Source organism: Penaeus japonicus, unplaced genomic scaffold (assembly GCF_977035675.1).
Source record: "Penaeus japonicus unplaced genomic scaffold, GWHDUDI00000001_assembly GWHDUDI00000011, whole genome shotgun sequence".
NCBI classification, from domain to species: Eukaryota; Metazoa; Arthropoda; class Malacostraca; order Decapoda; family Penaeidae; genus Penaeus; species Penaeus japonicus.
In genome coordinates this window covers 11,010,539-11,028,038 of record NW_028234413.1, presented here as the reverse complement: position 1 = coordinate 11,028,038, position 17,500 = coordinate 11,010,539, and the positions used below count along the sequence as shown (strand labels likewise).

The following is a 17,500-nucleotide window of genomic DNA, read 5'->3' as shown; positions in this document are numbered from 1 at the left end:
CAGTGAACATCTGCATGATGAAATTAATAATTCTAAAAACTACACACAAGAAACTTTACATAAAAAAATAAAATAAGCTGACTTACCGGGTATCTTGTTCCCCTGGGTCTGTAGTCATTACTGCTGGAGCCGTAGTTTGGTCCCCATGATCCTACAACAACACCTGCAACTTGTAGTTGTCCTCCACGGGAGAACATCCGACCAACACCACCACCTGTTTCAGACATAAAACAAAATTATTTGGGTTGTAGAAGAAAGACAATACAATTTGAGAAAGGCTATGAAATCTAACACTATTATCTAAAATGCATAAGTGATAAATTTTGAGCAATTCTTTGTTAATGTTTGAAAAGGCTCAGTGACAGATCTATATAAAATAGGAACAGTATCATGTAACAATCCATTAACCCATCAGCACTGGATGACAAGATCTCTCAGTCTTTATAGACATTTGGCATAGTTACATTCGTCTATGCTCATTGGAGTTGCATTTGTTTACACATATTATTCTTGACTCACCAAAAAATGTTAGAAAATACAAAATACATCTCCTATCACCCAGTAGAATAATAATAGTAATGATAATCATGATATCAATTATGATATCAATAATGATAACAATACCAAAATAACAATAATAACAATAAAAAAAAAAAAAAAAGAATAATAATTAACCCAATCACACCAGTTGTGTTATCACATTAGTATAGTATTTCACTCCCCCTGGGTCCTAGAACATCACAATCTCTCCCTCAAAATGTATGTTTTACATCATTACATATGCACATAATCACGAGTTCCACTTGTATAGAAGCATTTGTATTCACTTGTGAAAATAATGTAAACAAATACAAAAATCTCTGATTATCACCATTACAATGGGATCATATAAGAGCAGCGAGCAAGCACGCCTGAAGAGATCTCGTACTTAGTCACTGCACGTGCTTGTTATCTAACAAGCAGGGGCAGTATTACACAAATATAAGACCCAGTGTGAATATGATTTTTTTTTTTTTTTTTTTATAACAAAAATAACATGGATATTAATTATAATCTTATTATATTCATCATGATTAACAAAATAATAACAAAAGTGAAATAATCAAATAAAAATAAATCTCGATGTTCCCCTCGATTTCCTCACCTTGGACACTATTCCTCACTGGTCCCCCTCTGCCTCTGCCACGGCCTGGGGGGTGAGCCATGGGGTATGGGGGCGGAGGACCGACCTTGTGCCCGCCTGCCCCTGGCATGGGGGGTAGAAGGGGATGCGCAAATTCTACTCGAATGCCCTCCAGTATCGCTTGGCGACAGCGCTCCACTTTTGCCACTAGATCTATCTCCCCATCACAGACCTGAAATAAGTGAAATGTGTTTAGGATACCTTTTAACCCTTTCCCGACGGGGCACGCGCTACGCAAAAACACCCTATGCCGGGCCATTGCAATATTGCATTGGAAACGTCACACTGGCATGACGCCCCGGCATCGGGAAGTCAGCTGTGTCACACAAGTGTGACGCACCCTCATCATACAGTTAAGAGGGAGGGAGAGGGGGAGGGGGGAGAGAGAGAGAGGGGGAAGGGAGGAAGGAAGGGAAGAAGGGAAGGAGGGAGGAAGGGAGGGAGGGAGGAGGAGGGAGAGGAGAGGAGAGGGAGGGAGAGAGAGGAAAGGGAGAGGAGAGAGAGGAGAGAGAGGAGAGAGAGAGAGGAGAGGGAGAGAGAGAGAGAGGTGGGAGAGAGGAGAGAGAGAGAGAGAGGAGAGAGAGGAGAGAGAGAGAGAGGAGGGAGAGAGGAGAGAGAGAGAGGAGAGAGAGAGAGGAGAGAGAGAGGAGAGAGAGAGAGAGGAGAGAGAGGAGAGAGAGGAGAGAGGGAGAGAGGGAGAGAGGGAGAGGGAGAGAGAGGAGAGAGAGAGAGAGAGAGGAGAGAGAGAGGAGAGAGAGAGGAGAGAGAGAGGAGAGAGAGAGGAGAGAGAGGAGAGAGAGGAGAGAGAGAAGAGAGAGGAGAGGAGAGAGAGGAGAGAGAGGAGAGGAGAGAGAGAGGAGAGGGGAGAGAGAGGAGAGAGGGGAGAGGGGAGAGAGGAGAGAGAGGAGAGAGAGGAGAGGAGAGGAGGAGAGAGGAGGAGAGAGGAGGAGAGATGAGAGGAGAGATGAGAGAGGAGAGAGGAGAGAGGAGAGAGGAGAGAGGAGAGAGGAGAGGAGAGAGGAGAGGAGAGAGGAGAGAGATGAGAGGAGAGAGATGAGAGGAGAGAGGAGGAGAGAGGAGGAGAGAGGAGAGAGCAAAGAGGAGAGAGCAGAGAGGAGAGAGCAGAGAGGAGAGAGCAGAGAGCAGAGAGCAAAGAGGAGAGAGCAGAGAGGAGAGAGCAGAGAGCAAAGAGGAGAGAGCAAAGAGGAGAGAGCAGAGAGGAGAGAGCAGAGAGAAGAAGAGAGAGAAGAGAGGAGAAGAGAGAAAAGAAAGAAATGACAGAAGAGAGAGAAGAGAGGAGAAGAGAGAAAAGAAAGAAATGAGAGAAGAGAGAGGAGAGACATGAGAGAGAGAAGAAAGAGAGAGAATGAATAGAAGAGAATAGAAGAACAGAGCAGAGAAGAGCAGAGAAGAGAAAAAAAGAGATAGAGAGAGAGACAGTGTATGTGTGTATGTGCATGATCATGTGTATCTGCGTGTGTGTGTGTGTGTGTGCGCGTGTTTGCATGTGCATGTGCATGTGCATGAGTGTGTGCATGAGCTTGTGCATGAGCTTGTGCATGAGCATGTGTATGAGTGTGTGCATGAGCGTGTGCATGTGCATGTGCATGTGCATGTGCATGTGCATGTCCATGTGCATGTGCATGTGGTTGTGCGTGTGCATAAGCATGTGAGTGTTAATGAGCACTTACATGTACGTGTAGGTGTAAGTGTACATGTACATATGCATGTAGGCGATCTTAAATCTTCTCATGAACTTACCTCAACAAGAGACCTGGCACAGTTGGCCCTGATGAGCTTTGCATGGAAGAGCTTGCCATCAAAGTACAACCATGGACAGCACATGAGCCAGGGAACAGGCGCTCCACATGCATCATTTGCGAAGAGAGCCGTCTCAACCCCTCGCATGAAAAGTGCCGCTAACTGAGCACCTCTGGCAGTTACTAGGGGAAGCTGGGAAAGAAGAGAGTAGAGGAGAGAAAAAGTAAAGAAAAAAAAGAAAGAAAAAAAAAGAGAGGCAAAAAGTAATATATTAGAATAAAAATCAAATTGGACACAAAATATACTATCAGCACCACACTATGAAGAGTTTAATGGTCCTCATGTATGGTCCTTAAAGCATAAAATAAACATTGACAAGCGCAAGGTAATGTATTTACCTGCAAATCTTGCAAGTAATGTGCATTTGTGAGATCTGGGGAGAAAGCTGTGACCAGGAAAGCGTCAAGCTCTTGTTTCCTCAGTACTGGACCCGTTGGATTGCTCATTATATACCTGGGATAATATTTCATTCATTACCATATTATGTCTCCTACCCCTTTCCTTTTTTCATTTACTGAATAATAATTTTATAATAGATTGGTTGAATATGCATGTTTTTACTTCTTATCAAATATACTGATATCCTTGTCTTGCTAATAGTGTATTCATCAATGAATTCAAAATGCTTTATTTAACAGAAAATTTATTCCTTTTTTACTTACCAGAATGGATAATTGACTATGATACAATATATGAATTAGCTTACTTTCAATTTCATATTCAAAGCTACAAAATCACTTTCCATAGCAGATATAAAACAGAAAAAAAAAGATATATAATTACACAAATAAATACATCAACACCTGAGACACCAACTTTTTCCTCTTCTTGGTACGCCCCTTTACCCCTCTCACCTTAGAACTGTGGCCATTATTAGCAGATGCTGTGGAACATGGGACGTGTGTAGCATAAGAGGGGAGTCGGATCGCATGCAGCTTAGAAATGCTCTGAGACGGCGTTTCTTGTCATCCACAACCGATCTGGTGAATCAATTAGAAACTTGTACTTAGGTCTTATAACATTAAAATGACAAAGAATATCAGCAATAGTAACCTGAGATTATGATAATGATGAATTCTTTTGATAGTATATAGGAGAACAAAAAATGATAATAGACAATACTCTTTTTTTAACATGGACCAATTATAAAATCATACAGTATACTAGTTTATACTGTCATTTACTATGGGTGAGTGTGGGTGTGGATATGAGTGTGGGTAGGTTTTAACTAAAAAAGAAACAAAAATAGGGTATGAAAATGATCTGACCCCATGAGACATGCCCATTGCAGAAGGGTTAAAGATAATACATTCTTAAATGCTTAATGCTTAATGGAGATTTTTAAAAATTATCCACTTATGAGCAGGCTTTTTAAAATCGTGAAATTTACTCCTATCTCATGCAAACTCCACTGCAAAGATTGTTTGGCAAATTCGATTCTTACCCAAACCACAACCTCTGGACGGTCGGCACGGCCCAATTGATGGGTGTTGCTTCTACAATATCGGCTGTGCGGTATGGGTTATTTTTGGTGTACACCCACTCGCGAACCTTGATTTCAGGTACCTCAGTGGCTAGGCCCTCTGTGGTAATGGAAAAAGGAATTGGTAAGCAATAATAAAAATGAAAATAAAAATAAATGAAAAGAAAGCATAACAAAGGACATCATGAAACCTGACAGGAGAGAGAGAGAGAGAGAGAGAGAGAGAGAGAGAGAGAGAGAGAGAGAGAGAGAGAGAGAGAGAGAGAGAGAGAGAGAGAGAGAGAGAGAGAGAGAGAGAGAGAGAGGGGGGGGGGGGGGAGGGGGAGAGGAGGGAGAGGAAGAGAGGGAGAGGAGAGGGAGAGGGAGAGGGAGGAAGAGAAGGAGAGGGAGAGGGAGAGGGAGAGGGAGGAAGAGGAGAGGGAGGAGGAGAAGGAGAGGGAGAGAGGGAGAAAAGGAGAGGGAGAAAAGGAGAGAGAGAAAGGGAGAGAGGGAGGAGGAGAAGGAGAGGGAGAGAGGGAGAGAGGGAGAGAGGGAGAGAGGGAGAGAGGGAGAGAGGGAGGAGGAGAAGGATTCAGTTCAGTTCAGAGAGATTTGCGAAGACGTTCCTTCGCCCGGGCTATATGCACGAGGCGGCCCGGCCTCTGCCAGCTATGAGTGCGAGGAGAAGAAGGAGAGGGAGAGAGGGAGAAAAGGAGAGAGAGAAAGGGAGAGAGAGAAAGGGAGAGAGGAGAGAGAGTGAGGGAGAGAGAATGAGAGAGAGAGTCAGTGAGAGAGAGAGGGGGTAGGAGCAACTTAAATGACATTCATTCTGTTATGTAGCTACTATAGTCAGTTTCATCAGATCTGTCTACAAGGTATTGGCGATGTGGTACATGCACCCATTACTGGTTCTTGATTGGTTAAAGTCACGTGTCTGATATCATTAGTTAGTTGTGAGAAGAATAAAATCAGTAATATTTTTTAATAGTTATATAAAGACCCCTTATGAAAGACAAGCTTGTAGAGAATACAAACAAGCTGTTAGTAATTACTATACCAGGATGTCAACTTCCATGATTGGACAAATGTTATTTTGAATGAATACTACCCATGTATTTTGCATGCAGTAAATTTTAAAATTCTCTAGTGTTTGTACTTAGACTGCCAGATATCTTTTTGTATACTTGAAATGAAAGAATTAATAGTTTTTCAGAATCAACTGAAGTATTTGGTAGAAGGTTGTTTCTGCATGCTTTCATTGCATAATATTAGGCAAACCAGCCTGTATGGGATTTATATGTGAATGTATGGGGCATATGTACATTTACACATTTAAATATTTTACTGATTTAATACCTTCAATATCTATTATAAATAATTAATAATATCAGACACTGATTTTCAGCTAATCAGGAGACAGTAATGTGCAGTTGCCACATATGGCTAATACTTTCAATAATCAGTGGACAGATGGAAAAAACTAGACTGTAAGCCACAATTTGCCATTCCTTTTTCTTTTTTCAAACAGGTTTTTTCAGATAATACTCATTACTAACATTAAAGATGAATATACATAAATAAATAGCTGACACATAACCAAATACATTCTTTTAACCCGTTAACCCTGGGGCACTTTTGGCTGCGCCTGGTTTTAACACCAGATTTTTTTAATGCCTGCAGGTTTAATGCCCAGGGTTATTCCCCCACTCTGGCCCAGCCAACCATGAGTTAACCTGGTATGCCAGCCATAAAAAGCCATGATGTGATATAACATCCCCAGCATCAAGTGCTGTTACATGATGTTATATCAAGTTATCCATTGGTAATGGGTTAATGAAATTAAATAAATTTACTATTTAAATAAATTAAATAATAAACAAGAAGAAGTTTCATTCACACATTTTTTAACTAATGTAATTCACTTAATACATCTATACATAATAGTGAACATAAGCATGTTTAAAAAAATATTGCAATTCCCTCTCTAGTTCAAAGAGTTTTCACAAATCCACTACTATCACTGTTATAATGATAAAATTTTGGGTAATAAGGATGATGATGACCAATACAATCACAATAAAAATATGGTTAGGTTAAAATAAAATAACATAATACTAACAAGAACAAAGACATTACCTACAAATGACAACTTAATTTTAAACATGAAGAGACCATCCTTTGTTATCTTAGGCCTAAAGCCTGCTTTGGTACCCAACTTCATGCTATAGTGCAGAATTTATTTGAAAATTCCACATAATTCAGACCTTGACAGTCATCTTGTAATAACAAGAATCCTAATAACAAGAAGAGTGTAATATTAACTAATTAAACATGATAAGAAATAAATGTACAAATAAATACAATGTTATCCTAAAGAATGAATGTTCTGCATAAAAGTCACAAAATTACTAGTGATTTCATTCCTATCAATTGTCACTATAATTAGTTGATCTAACTCAAGACTTGAAATTATAATTAATATTATCAAAGTGGGGGAGACATTGCCAACTGTCAATGCAGTCAATGTCTTGATGAGAGCTGCAATGTTAGAACACTATTTTATTGCTGTTGCTGTTGTTGTTAGTGTTGTTGTTTTAAATGTACTGTAGGGAAAAATGCATTCAATATAATCACATGAAATGAATGATGGAAGAGCTAAGAATCCTCATAGTGGCTATAACCAAAATTGGAATAACAACTCTCTAAAGATAATCACAGACACTCCACTACAATAGTAATTTATAAAACACTACTGTTAAAAGCCTTTTGCTGATTTTGAGGATACTGACCTCCAAAATATTTTGAGATAGCTATTCACACATTTCTATGGCTATAGTAATGTTTTAATAAACTGATATTGTAGTACATACTACATATTTTCTGATCATGGACTGGAATAGACTCTATGCAAAGGAAGTAACATACTTCCAGAAGGACAAAAGCAAACTTTATATATACATATATTTTTTGTCATATTCTTTACCAAGAAGAAAGAGCAACAGCAAGAATTTCATTTTGAAGACATGGAAACATGACAACTTAGAGGACAAGAGTGCTTTTAAAAAATTACACCTTTTGTGCCCTTATGCTGAAAATTACACCTTTTAATATGGTAATGCATCATGCATACAGGGATATGATGTTCAAAATATCAAAATCTATTTCTATAGAAAGTATCATCATCTTTATGGCTATATTTTGCTCATGACATAGCAATGTGCTAAGAAAGGAAGAAAACCGAGACAATGACAAACACACCGACTTATGAATTTCATCAGTAATACCTTATCATAACTAGGATATCAATAATTATGACTATGATTATGATCATGACAATGACTGTCACACTAATGACAAACATTTTTAACAAATAAAAGAGGATAAATAAAGACGCAAGCAGAAACACTCTGACTTTAAAATCCCCATAGCATGTATACTTGCCCTTTGGTGTTTGAGCTATAGCATGTATACATGTCACCTGACAATTGAGCTCATTTTTAATGTTAACATCATATCTGGTGCAAACCGGGTTAATGTGTAGGACACAATGCATGCAGGTGATGTTGCTGCTAATATCAACATTATAAAAACTATATGAAGGGGTAGAAAGGAACAAAGTGAGAGTGAGAGTGAGAGTGAGAGTGAGAGTGAGAGAGAGAGAGAGAGAGAGAGAGAGAGAGAGAGAGAGAGAGAGAGAGAGAGAGAGAGAGAGAGAGAGAGAGAGAGAGAGGAGAGAGAGAGAGAGAGAGAGAGAGAGAGAGAGAGAGAGAGAGAGAGAGAGAGAGAGAGAGAGAGAGAGAGAGAGAGAGAGAGAGAGAGAGAGAGAGAGAGAGAGAGAGAGAGAGAGAGAAGAGAGAGAGAGAGGAGAGAGAGAGAGAGAGAGAGAGAGAGAGAGAGAGAGAGGAGAGAGAGGAGAGAGAGAGAGTGAGAGAGAGAGAGAGAGAGAGAGAGAGAGAGAGAGGAGAGAGAAGAGAGAGAGAGAGAGGAGAGAGGAGACAGAGAGAGGAGAGAGAGAGAGAGAGAGAGAGAGAGAGGAGAGAGAGAGAGAGGAGAGAGAGAGAGAGAGAGAAGGAGAGAGAGAAGATAGAGAGAGAGAAAGAGAGAGAGAGAGAGAAGAGGAGAGAGAGAGAAAGAGAGAGAGAGAGAGAGGGGAAAGAGAGAGCGATAGAGAGGAGAGAGAGAGAAAGAGAGAGAGAGAGAAAGAGAGAGAGAGAGAAAGAGAGAGAGAGAGAAAGAGAGAGAGAGAGAAAGAGAGAGAGAGGGAGGGAAGGAGGGAAGGAGGAAAATAGAAAGAGAAGTAGAAACAGAAAGAAAGAAAGAAAGAAAGAAAGAAAAAAAGAAAGAAAAAAAGAGAGTTAGGAAGAGAGAGAAAGAAAGAGAGAAAGAGGGAGAGAAAGAGAAAGAGAAATAGAAAGGAAGGAAAGAAAGAAAGAAAAAAGAAAGAAAAAAAGAGAGTTAGGAAGAGAGAGAAAGAAAGAGAGAAAGAATGAGAGAAAGAAAGAGAGAGAGAAACTAGAGAATATTGAAAAAAGGGAAAGAAAAAAAAGAAAAATAGGAGAAAAGGGAGAGGCACAAAACTTCAAGGAAAGCAACCATCAAATGCAAGTACAGTAAATCAACATAGAAAAAAAAACTTCTACATGTAAAAATGAAAAGTAAAAAAAAAAAAATATATACCCTCTAGGACCTTGCAGACAGAAAAAAAGCATTTTCAAGTGCTTACTTTGTCCTTCTTCTTTAGCTTTACGGGCCATAAATGTGTGATGGTGAAGGTTAAACAGGATGGCATAAACAAACTGACGGACAGGCCGGTAGAACAGCACAGCATTAGGCAGCTCGCGGCTATTTTCGTCCTCCATGCACACACCAAACTTCACTTCTCCCTGAATGCAAAATAATTATACACTTTTTTTCTCTATTTTTTTTTCAATTGATTCTACTTCCACTGCAGTATAACAATAAACCTCTTGACTACTCTAGGATCCAGGAGCAAGTTCAAGACTGGTCTTCAATGTTTTTACAAAAATTGTTTTAATGTAAGTAGCACCACATCAATGACTTACATGAATACTTAAAGACTTAAATTAAAAATCAATATACATTATTATACCATTTTTCATTAGACATGCATGCTTATCTTTTTAAAGATATTTAAAATCTAATACTTTAGATGGACTACTCAACCAAACATCCTATATTAAACTTACTCCTAAAAAAATTTAAGCCAATACATGAAATTTTTATTATCATAATTTAACCCATTGCGGATAGATTCGCTTGCCCATTCTACCGGATGGGTTTTATTTCAGAACATGGCAGCTTCACAACATCCTTTATCTTTTCCCACTTTCTTTCAGTCACTCATTGTAGAACTGGAGCCATTTTTGTGTTATATTTTTGTGTGTTATACCAATATGTGCCATATGACAATCTCTATCAATGATGCAGTTGACTAAAATTGTAGTATAGGATCCATATTAACTCCTTATTTTCTTTATACCCAGTGTGATAGAAGTATTTTTTGCTGTTTTATGGGAGGACAAATAACAACTTTATCTTTTCGTATCTGTCTACTATCATGAACAAATACGAAACATATAACCATCTACAATGAAGATAATATGAAGAGGTTGGTAAGAGGAAGGAAACCTGTGCTTATGACTGTGAGTGCCACAGTAAAAGGCATCCCTATTGGCACAGGAGCACATTTTAGACACTGGGCATGGGCATGGTTTGAGTCGACTTCCTTTTCTTGTTCTGCCTGCACATTCTTCATCGGCAATATTTAACCCATTCACGCCGGGGCGGAATTTCGCCTACTCCCGATAACGCCGGGAAGATTTCAAGCGCGCAACCGTTCGTGCCGGGGTGTTTTCCCGCTGCGCGCGGTCGCTCTGACGCTCGCAGAGCGTTTTTCACCCACCCTATCCTTATGGTTTGCGTGATTGCGTCTAAAGTGTAGTCATGTGTAGAAAGTAGTGCTATGTTCAGAGGATGTATATCAGTCGAAAAAGATGTTATAGCACTGTTTTTTTAGTGTTATTCTATTGAACTTTTTCCATATTCTTTACTCCTATGTTGTAATACCAATGGGAAGTGGAAGCATTCTTCTAGTGAGGTAACAAACATAGTTTTTTTTTCAATTTTTTTTTTCTTCCTAAAAGAAAAGAAAGAGAATATGAACAACCATACATGTGCATACAAGTGAATGCAAGTAACAGCAATGTTTTTTCAAGTGTCATTTTCTTTTAGTGGGGCAACAAAAAGATGTTATATAATTTTTTTTTTTTTTTTTTTTTTATTCCTCGGCCAATTACAATTGATTTTACGATAGTCTTTCGACTCAGATCATCATATTCAACAAATCAGAAACAGAAATCACCATGCCGTACTCAAGATTACGTATGTACCTTTGACGTCATTCATATTACGTTATATCCCATTTTCTACTATTTAGAAGGATAAACTAAAGTAGCTAAGACAAATCAAGTATGAAAATCGAATTGTACTAAGAATAATCTATCATTCTAATGCGGACGTTTCAGCACGTCGCTACTGGCCTCCCGGCGCGCGGGCCGAAAATGTAGCACGTGCCAGGACGTCACCCGGGTCCGGGGCTTTTTTCGACCACGTGTCAGCACGTCAACCGGCGCGAATGGGTTAAGAGCAAGAGGTCAGTAACTTAATGTGTGCAACCGTTCTATAAATATAGTGCTTGCTAGAGACAATGGATGAGTACCATTCAAGGCTCTCTCTCCTACTGGTGCTAGAAGAAAGTGGTGCCATCTAGGTTTTGGATGTTAAGTTTGCTCAATATTACGGTAATTATAGTAATTATGACTGCAATTGTCATCATCACTCACTCCTTACTCAGTGCACAATAAAATAGTACAGTGATCCAAAATACCCGAACATCATGTATGTCATGACGCCCATTGTCAGACCAAAGCTCTTGCATCATGTATGTCATGACACTCGTCCGCAATGGGTTAAAAAGAATTTTAAAAAGAAAAACAATGCAATCTAAACCCAAATCTGATGAACAGTATCAAAAACTTAATCTAATCAATGACTTCCAATCGACCAGATGTACATATTAAAAAACAATACCCTACAGACCTGCGTGAGGACCTGGTACACCCAAGGGCACATGAGACCCTTCTGGTGGCGTTCAGAGGCCGTTCGCATGACTTCGTGGGGGACTGGAGGTAGTGGCAGTGGATTGGGGTCAATTTGGGGGCCTGGCTCCTGCTGGCTTTCACTGGGACTACTAGAGTGCTGCACCAGGGAGAAAAACAAGACGGAACTCTGTGAGAATGGTTGGATCTTTTGACTTTCTTGGTTCCTTGGGGATTAATGATCATATTAATAAATCAGTTATCAAGGTATGAATATCATCATAGTAAGTTCACACTTGATTTGTGTTTTTATGGCTAAAAGAAAGAGGGATATCAAGTTTCTTGACCTTAATATTAGGAAAAATAAATTAAAATTACCATTAATAATCATACAATTTCAGCTCTTCCATGATACTACAATATAATATCTTGTTATTAAAATTTCAGTTTACATTTCATTACCTCATCTAGTAATACTTTACACATGTACATAATCTTTCCTATGGTAAAATGTATTTCACCAAATTAAAAGTTATGCCCCTTAATCCAGAAATCAATTTCTTCCTTATATATCTAATAATTCTTACCTAAAATAAATAATGAAACTCATAATATCTCTACTTGTCTTGAAGAGATAATGAAGAGAAAGACACACTAAACCATCTAAATTCTGCATACAGTTAAGGTAAAAGAAGCATCTGATGACTTACTCATGCTGAAAAAAATGTGGGTACCATAGAGCCTACTCCTTATGTGACATTCTACCACATGTATTCACTAAATACACTTTCAATGTGACAGAAGGAGACAAAGGTTTACTGGCATTTTATCACTAAATTAACATTTTACTTTGGAATCTGGACTAATTGAACTTCTACACAATTTTGACATGATGTCAATCATTTCTGCTTGTTCAAGTTTGACTGTGCTATTGGGATATAATGAAAAAATATAAAAAATATAAGGAAGATAGAATGAGAGAAAAGAAAAAAAATATATCTTACTGAACACTGAATAGATAAAGGAAGAAATTGCTATCTACTAGTTGAGGAAATGACAGCCCTGAGTGCTGGAACATAATCACATTAGAGAGGTGGTGAATGCTTTCCACCAGATCCATAAAATCAAAAAGAGAAGGCAAAGTGGTGCAGCGTTGGCTTAAAAAATGGCGTGACTCAGACAGGAGGCCTAGGTGGCAAACTGAATACTGACAGACAGAATAACAGCAGCTTGCTGTATTGAGCAGTGAATAGTCACTCCAGACACACAATCTCTCTCTCACACAAGTGCCCTTACATACATGTAAATAATTACAGAGACACACAAACATACATGCACATACAAGTACATCCTCACACTTATACTTATCCAAGTAAGGTTGACATTCACACAGTCTCTCACTAGATCACTTACCTCACCAATAAGGATAGAAAAAGGCAATTAACATAATCTGAAAAAAAGTAAATGGCAAAAAAATTATAAACATAAATTGAGTCACATGAGAAGTTAGCAAGAATGGGAAAAAGTGAAATACAAATGCATATAATTAACTACAAACACACAAGTACAATATACTGACTCTAAGAGTTAAAAGTAATGCATACAAATGGGCAACATCATAGAAGGATACAAAAATATCCCCTAATCAATAATATAATATTAATGAGCAACACATCTACACCAAATACTAAGTCTTCTGCTCTAAAAATATGGTCCAAATTCTTCCGTGCAGCCTTAAATCTAATCAAACACTAAACAATTGCAAAGCTGTTGCCTTGCCACTGGCCATCATTCAGCAGAAGTCAGCATGAGAAAAGCTAAAACAGTGAGATGATATCTAATATTCAATATAATCCATTTTAGGGGACTGTCCCCTTATTGCAACTTCAAAAAATTCTTCTTTGTTAAACTGGAGTGCAATAAATAACAGGTTTGTCAAATTCACAATAGAAGAGGGGAGGGAGGGAAGGAAGGAGGGAAAAAAAGAAGAGTGAGAAAGAGAAAAAGTCAATAAAAATTCCAAACCCCTATTCAAGGACATCAACCCCTACATCCTATGACACCCTAAGCATCATGGCAGTTTCCCTTTGCCCTATCCTGTAAGTACACTAGATGCTGGATCTGACCTAGGCAATCTCCCACCTTAAGACAGAGTGCCAACTCAGAAGGGCTGCTGATATAGGAAGATTTCTAATAAAAATTAATAAATTCTGTTATCTCCTTTACCCCACCCATTAATACCAGGTGTTGTGATATCACGTCATGTGCTGGAGAACTTGCTGCTGGGAATGTGATATAACGGCATGCCTTTTAGTGTGGCACGCCGGGATGATGGTGTGCTCAGAGGGAGGCTATGGCCAGAGCACGCAAATAGTGCAAGGCGTTAGGCCTGCACGTTTGAAACTGCCAAAACTGCCCCGTCGTTATCGGATAAAAGATGTTGGATGATCATCACCCTTTGGATTCTTTGTGAATCCTGACATCTTTTTTTGAAGGGATCTTATAGTCACAGGATTAAGTATATGGATTATTGTTTTCTGTTTAGTCTCCAAGGGCATGTCAATACTTATTAAAAAATTCTGAGAGGTGAAACACAAGGAAATTCTTACTTATGTGCCCTAATCTTCAAAACATCACATGAAATACAGATAAACATTTTAAAAAGTGGCAAGCAGGCTTTTTGTTAACCACATAAAGATGGGTGACACGATATCACATCAAGTGGTTGCAGCGTCAGCCGCCAGGGACGAGATATTTTGTTGTGGTTATCCTCCTGGCTGGCACACCAGGTGATCGGACGTACAGCACTTGGGCGCAGCCAGTGCGGGCGAAAATCCCAAGGCGTTAGGCTTAAACATTTGAAATATCCAAGTGTTTCAACCATTTGGAGCCAAAACAGCCCCATCATTATTCGGTTAAAGATTAATTAAATTGGGATTGAATTGGAAATGATGCTAAATTACTGTGAATTGGAATTGAATTGTAATAGCACTGGCACTGATGCCAATGACTTTATATGGCTTAATATAAATTGATTAAACAATTTATGCAGTAATATACAAATTCAATCTATTATTTTTTATTTATTTATTTTTTTTTTTTACAGGATACCAAGTACTTTCTACAACTAAAATTACTACTCATATATAAACAGGAACACCACTCATTAATATTTACTGGTAAAAAAGAATAAAAAATAAATATAAAACACAAAACAATAAACCAAATAAATGTGATCTTCTAAATACATTTCTGAACCTAGTTTTTTTGTTTTTTTTTAGATCAAGACGACTTTTAGCAAAGTGTGATCTATGTCACCTAAAGCAGAAAGTGTTTTCCATGCTGATTCCTACATGCTTATACATATACAAAGATCTAGAACCTTTCCTGTAAGATGCTTGCAGGGGATATACATAAACATCTATAGAAATCTACAATATACTGTTGGATGCATACCCAATCACAGAGGCTAATTACATCTAACTAGTATGTTTTTGGTTAAACAAGCTAGTAACTTTGTGTGCCATGTGTCATTGTTATAAAACTGGTTACTTCACTTGACAGTTTAAGCCATTCTACTATGTTAACCCGTTGCCAGCGGATGGCATGATTTGCTGCCAAGGCAGAGTCAGTCGTAGACGTGAATGGCGCCGTGCCAAACAATATAAACCTGCCATCCAACTGTATACATATTTTATTAAAACTGCGAGCAATGGGTTAATTACCTTATATACTTTTCAACTCTGACACATACTGTCACCAGTTTAACCTATTCATGACAGGGTGATTCCAACTCTAATGGTTGGAATGCCTGGGTTTTCAAATGCATAAGCCTAACAACTCGGGATTCTCGGGCGCACTAGCCGTCAGCGAGCGCTGTACGCCCGAGCTCACCTCGAGCACCGGCCTTGACCAAATATCTCGTCGCCAGCGTCTGACCCAAAAAACACGAAACGTGACATCACGACAGCCGGTGGGAATGGGTTAAATGATATACAGTATGTTAGTTATAACCTCTTGAATTCCTGTGTACATGTATTTCATAGAAAACAGTTGGATATTGAAATGTCAAGTAACAAATTTACTTTTTGCTAAGACTCTTCCACATCTTGACAAGCGATAATTTTACGAATATGGAAAATGTGCCATCATTTATCCCTTTACACATTTCATAATAAACCCCCTCATAAAACAAAACACAAGCCCCTGTATAATTTGTTTAAAGTTTTGAAAATGTCAAGTCACTATACTGATGCAGTCTCTGAAAAGTTTCAATACAAATTGTGGCATACTGCAGCTAATATTACAGGATATATCTCTCACACAACAGCACATCAAAACATTTAATTCTGATAGAGTACTGCTGCACTAAATGTGATCATGAAAATTTGTCTTGCACTAGTAATTCACAATTAGCCTCAATCAAAAGAAAATACTGAAATTTTTTGTCTGTGCAACATGTGTTTAAATACCATTTAGTGTAAACATTAGAGAGACACTTTTTTATTATTATCTGTATATACTATTCCCATACAGCAAAAAAGACAAAATTCTAGTGTCCAAAAATGAAACTATTTTTTATCCCCTGCAATTATTGCTAAAAACTAATGACAATGATGGAAAAGCATTCAACACACAAACTGATATAATATTTGTTATCCTGTCTATAACCCTCTTTCAAACGACAGAACCATGTAAAGGTCATCTTATTTTCCATATGATATTTTTAATTGCTAATTCATAATACAATTTCATTTTTCTACTTCTTGCTGCTTATGAATGATACATATTTTTGTAATCTCCTCTCCTTTACAAATGCAAAAATTAAAAGATGTAGAAAAATATTAGAAGTGGATATGCATGAAATGCAAGGCTTTAGAAAAAAAATGAAAAAAAGAGTGAAACAAATTATGAAGACATACAAGAAATAAAATGAACAAAAAGTGAAGAAAAGAAAAGATGGGATGAAAATGAAGAAGTGACATCAAATGAAGATTGCAAGTAAATATCAGTATGGTACAAAGAATAAAACATATTTGTGGAGACTATGAAATGAGAATGACACCAAATGATACAGAAAATGGAGTGCTGTAAACTGTCAAATAAAAACAGAGATGAAAAAGATTCACTGCCTGTTAGTAAAAGTCATAGTTTGTAAACATGGAAGACACTTCCTTCTTCTTAATGAAAAGATACAAGGACCACTACTGCTTTTCGTCTATGATTTTCCATGATAAAGTATGTGACCAACTGAGATGCTGTGGAAAATAGAAAATGGAATAAAAAGAAGAAAAAGAATAAGAATAAGAATGTAAATATTTGTCATAGAAATGCCACTTCCCTGATCTTATTACATTTCATAGCCAAAACATCATCTCTGCCTCAAGATTTACCAATATTCTGCCATTTCAATGACAATACATATAAAACAAGGTCTCATATTTGGCATATTTGTACTTGGTAATCCCAATCATGATAGAGGAAATCACCAGTTGGCAATTCCTGGTACACATGCCAAATATAGCATACAAAGAGGTTAACTATGGCATGCCGTGTGCAAATTAGAAATTAAAACATGATTTTAGGGTAATAGTTATCATTACCATTCTTATTATCACTATTATTAAATCTATCATTATCACAATATCATTATCATTATTACCATTATTATCATTATCGTCTTATAAAGAAAATGGGAAAGAAAATGGCACAACATATGAACGGGTCTTCTATTTCACGGAAAGGTACAGAAAATATTTTGCATCATAAAGGATGGTTACATTTAATTTGAAAATAAGCTTTTTGTTTACACATTTATAATTGGTATCCAAGATGATTCAATATAAGAAATAAATACAGCACTGTCCCATTGCACTCCGGTAGTAAATCCATTCCAAACAAGTCATTATCACACCC

The 17,500-nt window shown here is 37.8% G+C and overlaps 1 protein-coding gene across 1 annotated transcript in view; it reads right to left on the bottom strand.

Annotated features, from left to right (window-relative positions):
• The window catches only part of LOC122252521 (constitutive coactivator of PPAR-gamma-like protein 1 homolog), a 114,195-nt gene that overhangs the window by 23,161 nt on the left and 73,534 nt on the right, over positions 1-17,500 (bottom strand). The window contains exons 12-19 of the mRNA XM_086541562.1: positions 11,586-11,744; positions 9,190-9,349; positions 4,449-4,587; positions 3,859-3,984; positions 3,343-3,457; positions 2,945-3,136; positions 1,145-1,355; positions 87-214 (exon numbers count right to left, since the gene is read on the bottom strand). Of these exons, the coding sequence (XP_086397688.1) occupies positions 87-214; positions 1,145-1,355; positions 2,945-3,136; positions 3,343-3,457; positions 3,859-3,984; positions 4,449-4,587; positions 9,190-9,349; positions 11,586-11,744 (1,230 nt within the window). The remainder of the gene's footprint in view (positions 1-86; positions 215-1,144; positions 1,356-2,944; positions 3,137-3,342; positions 3,458-3,858; positions 3,985-4,448; positions 4,588-9,189; positions 9,350-11,585; positions 11,745-17,500) is intronic.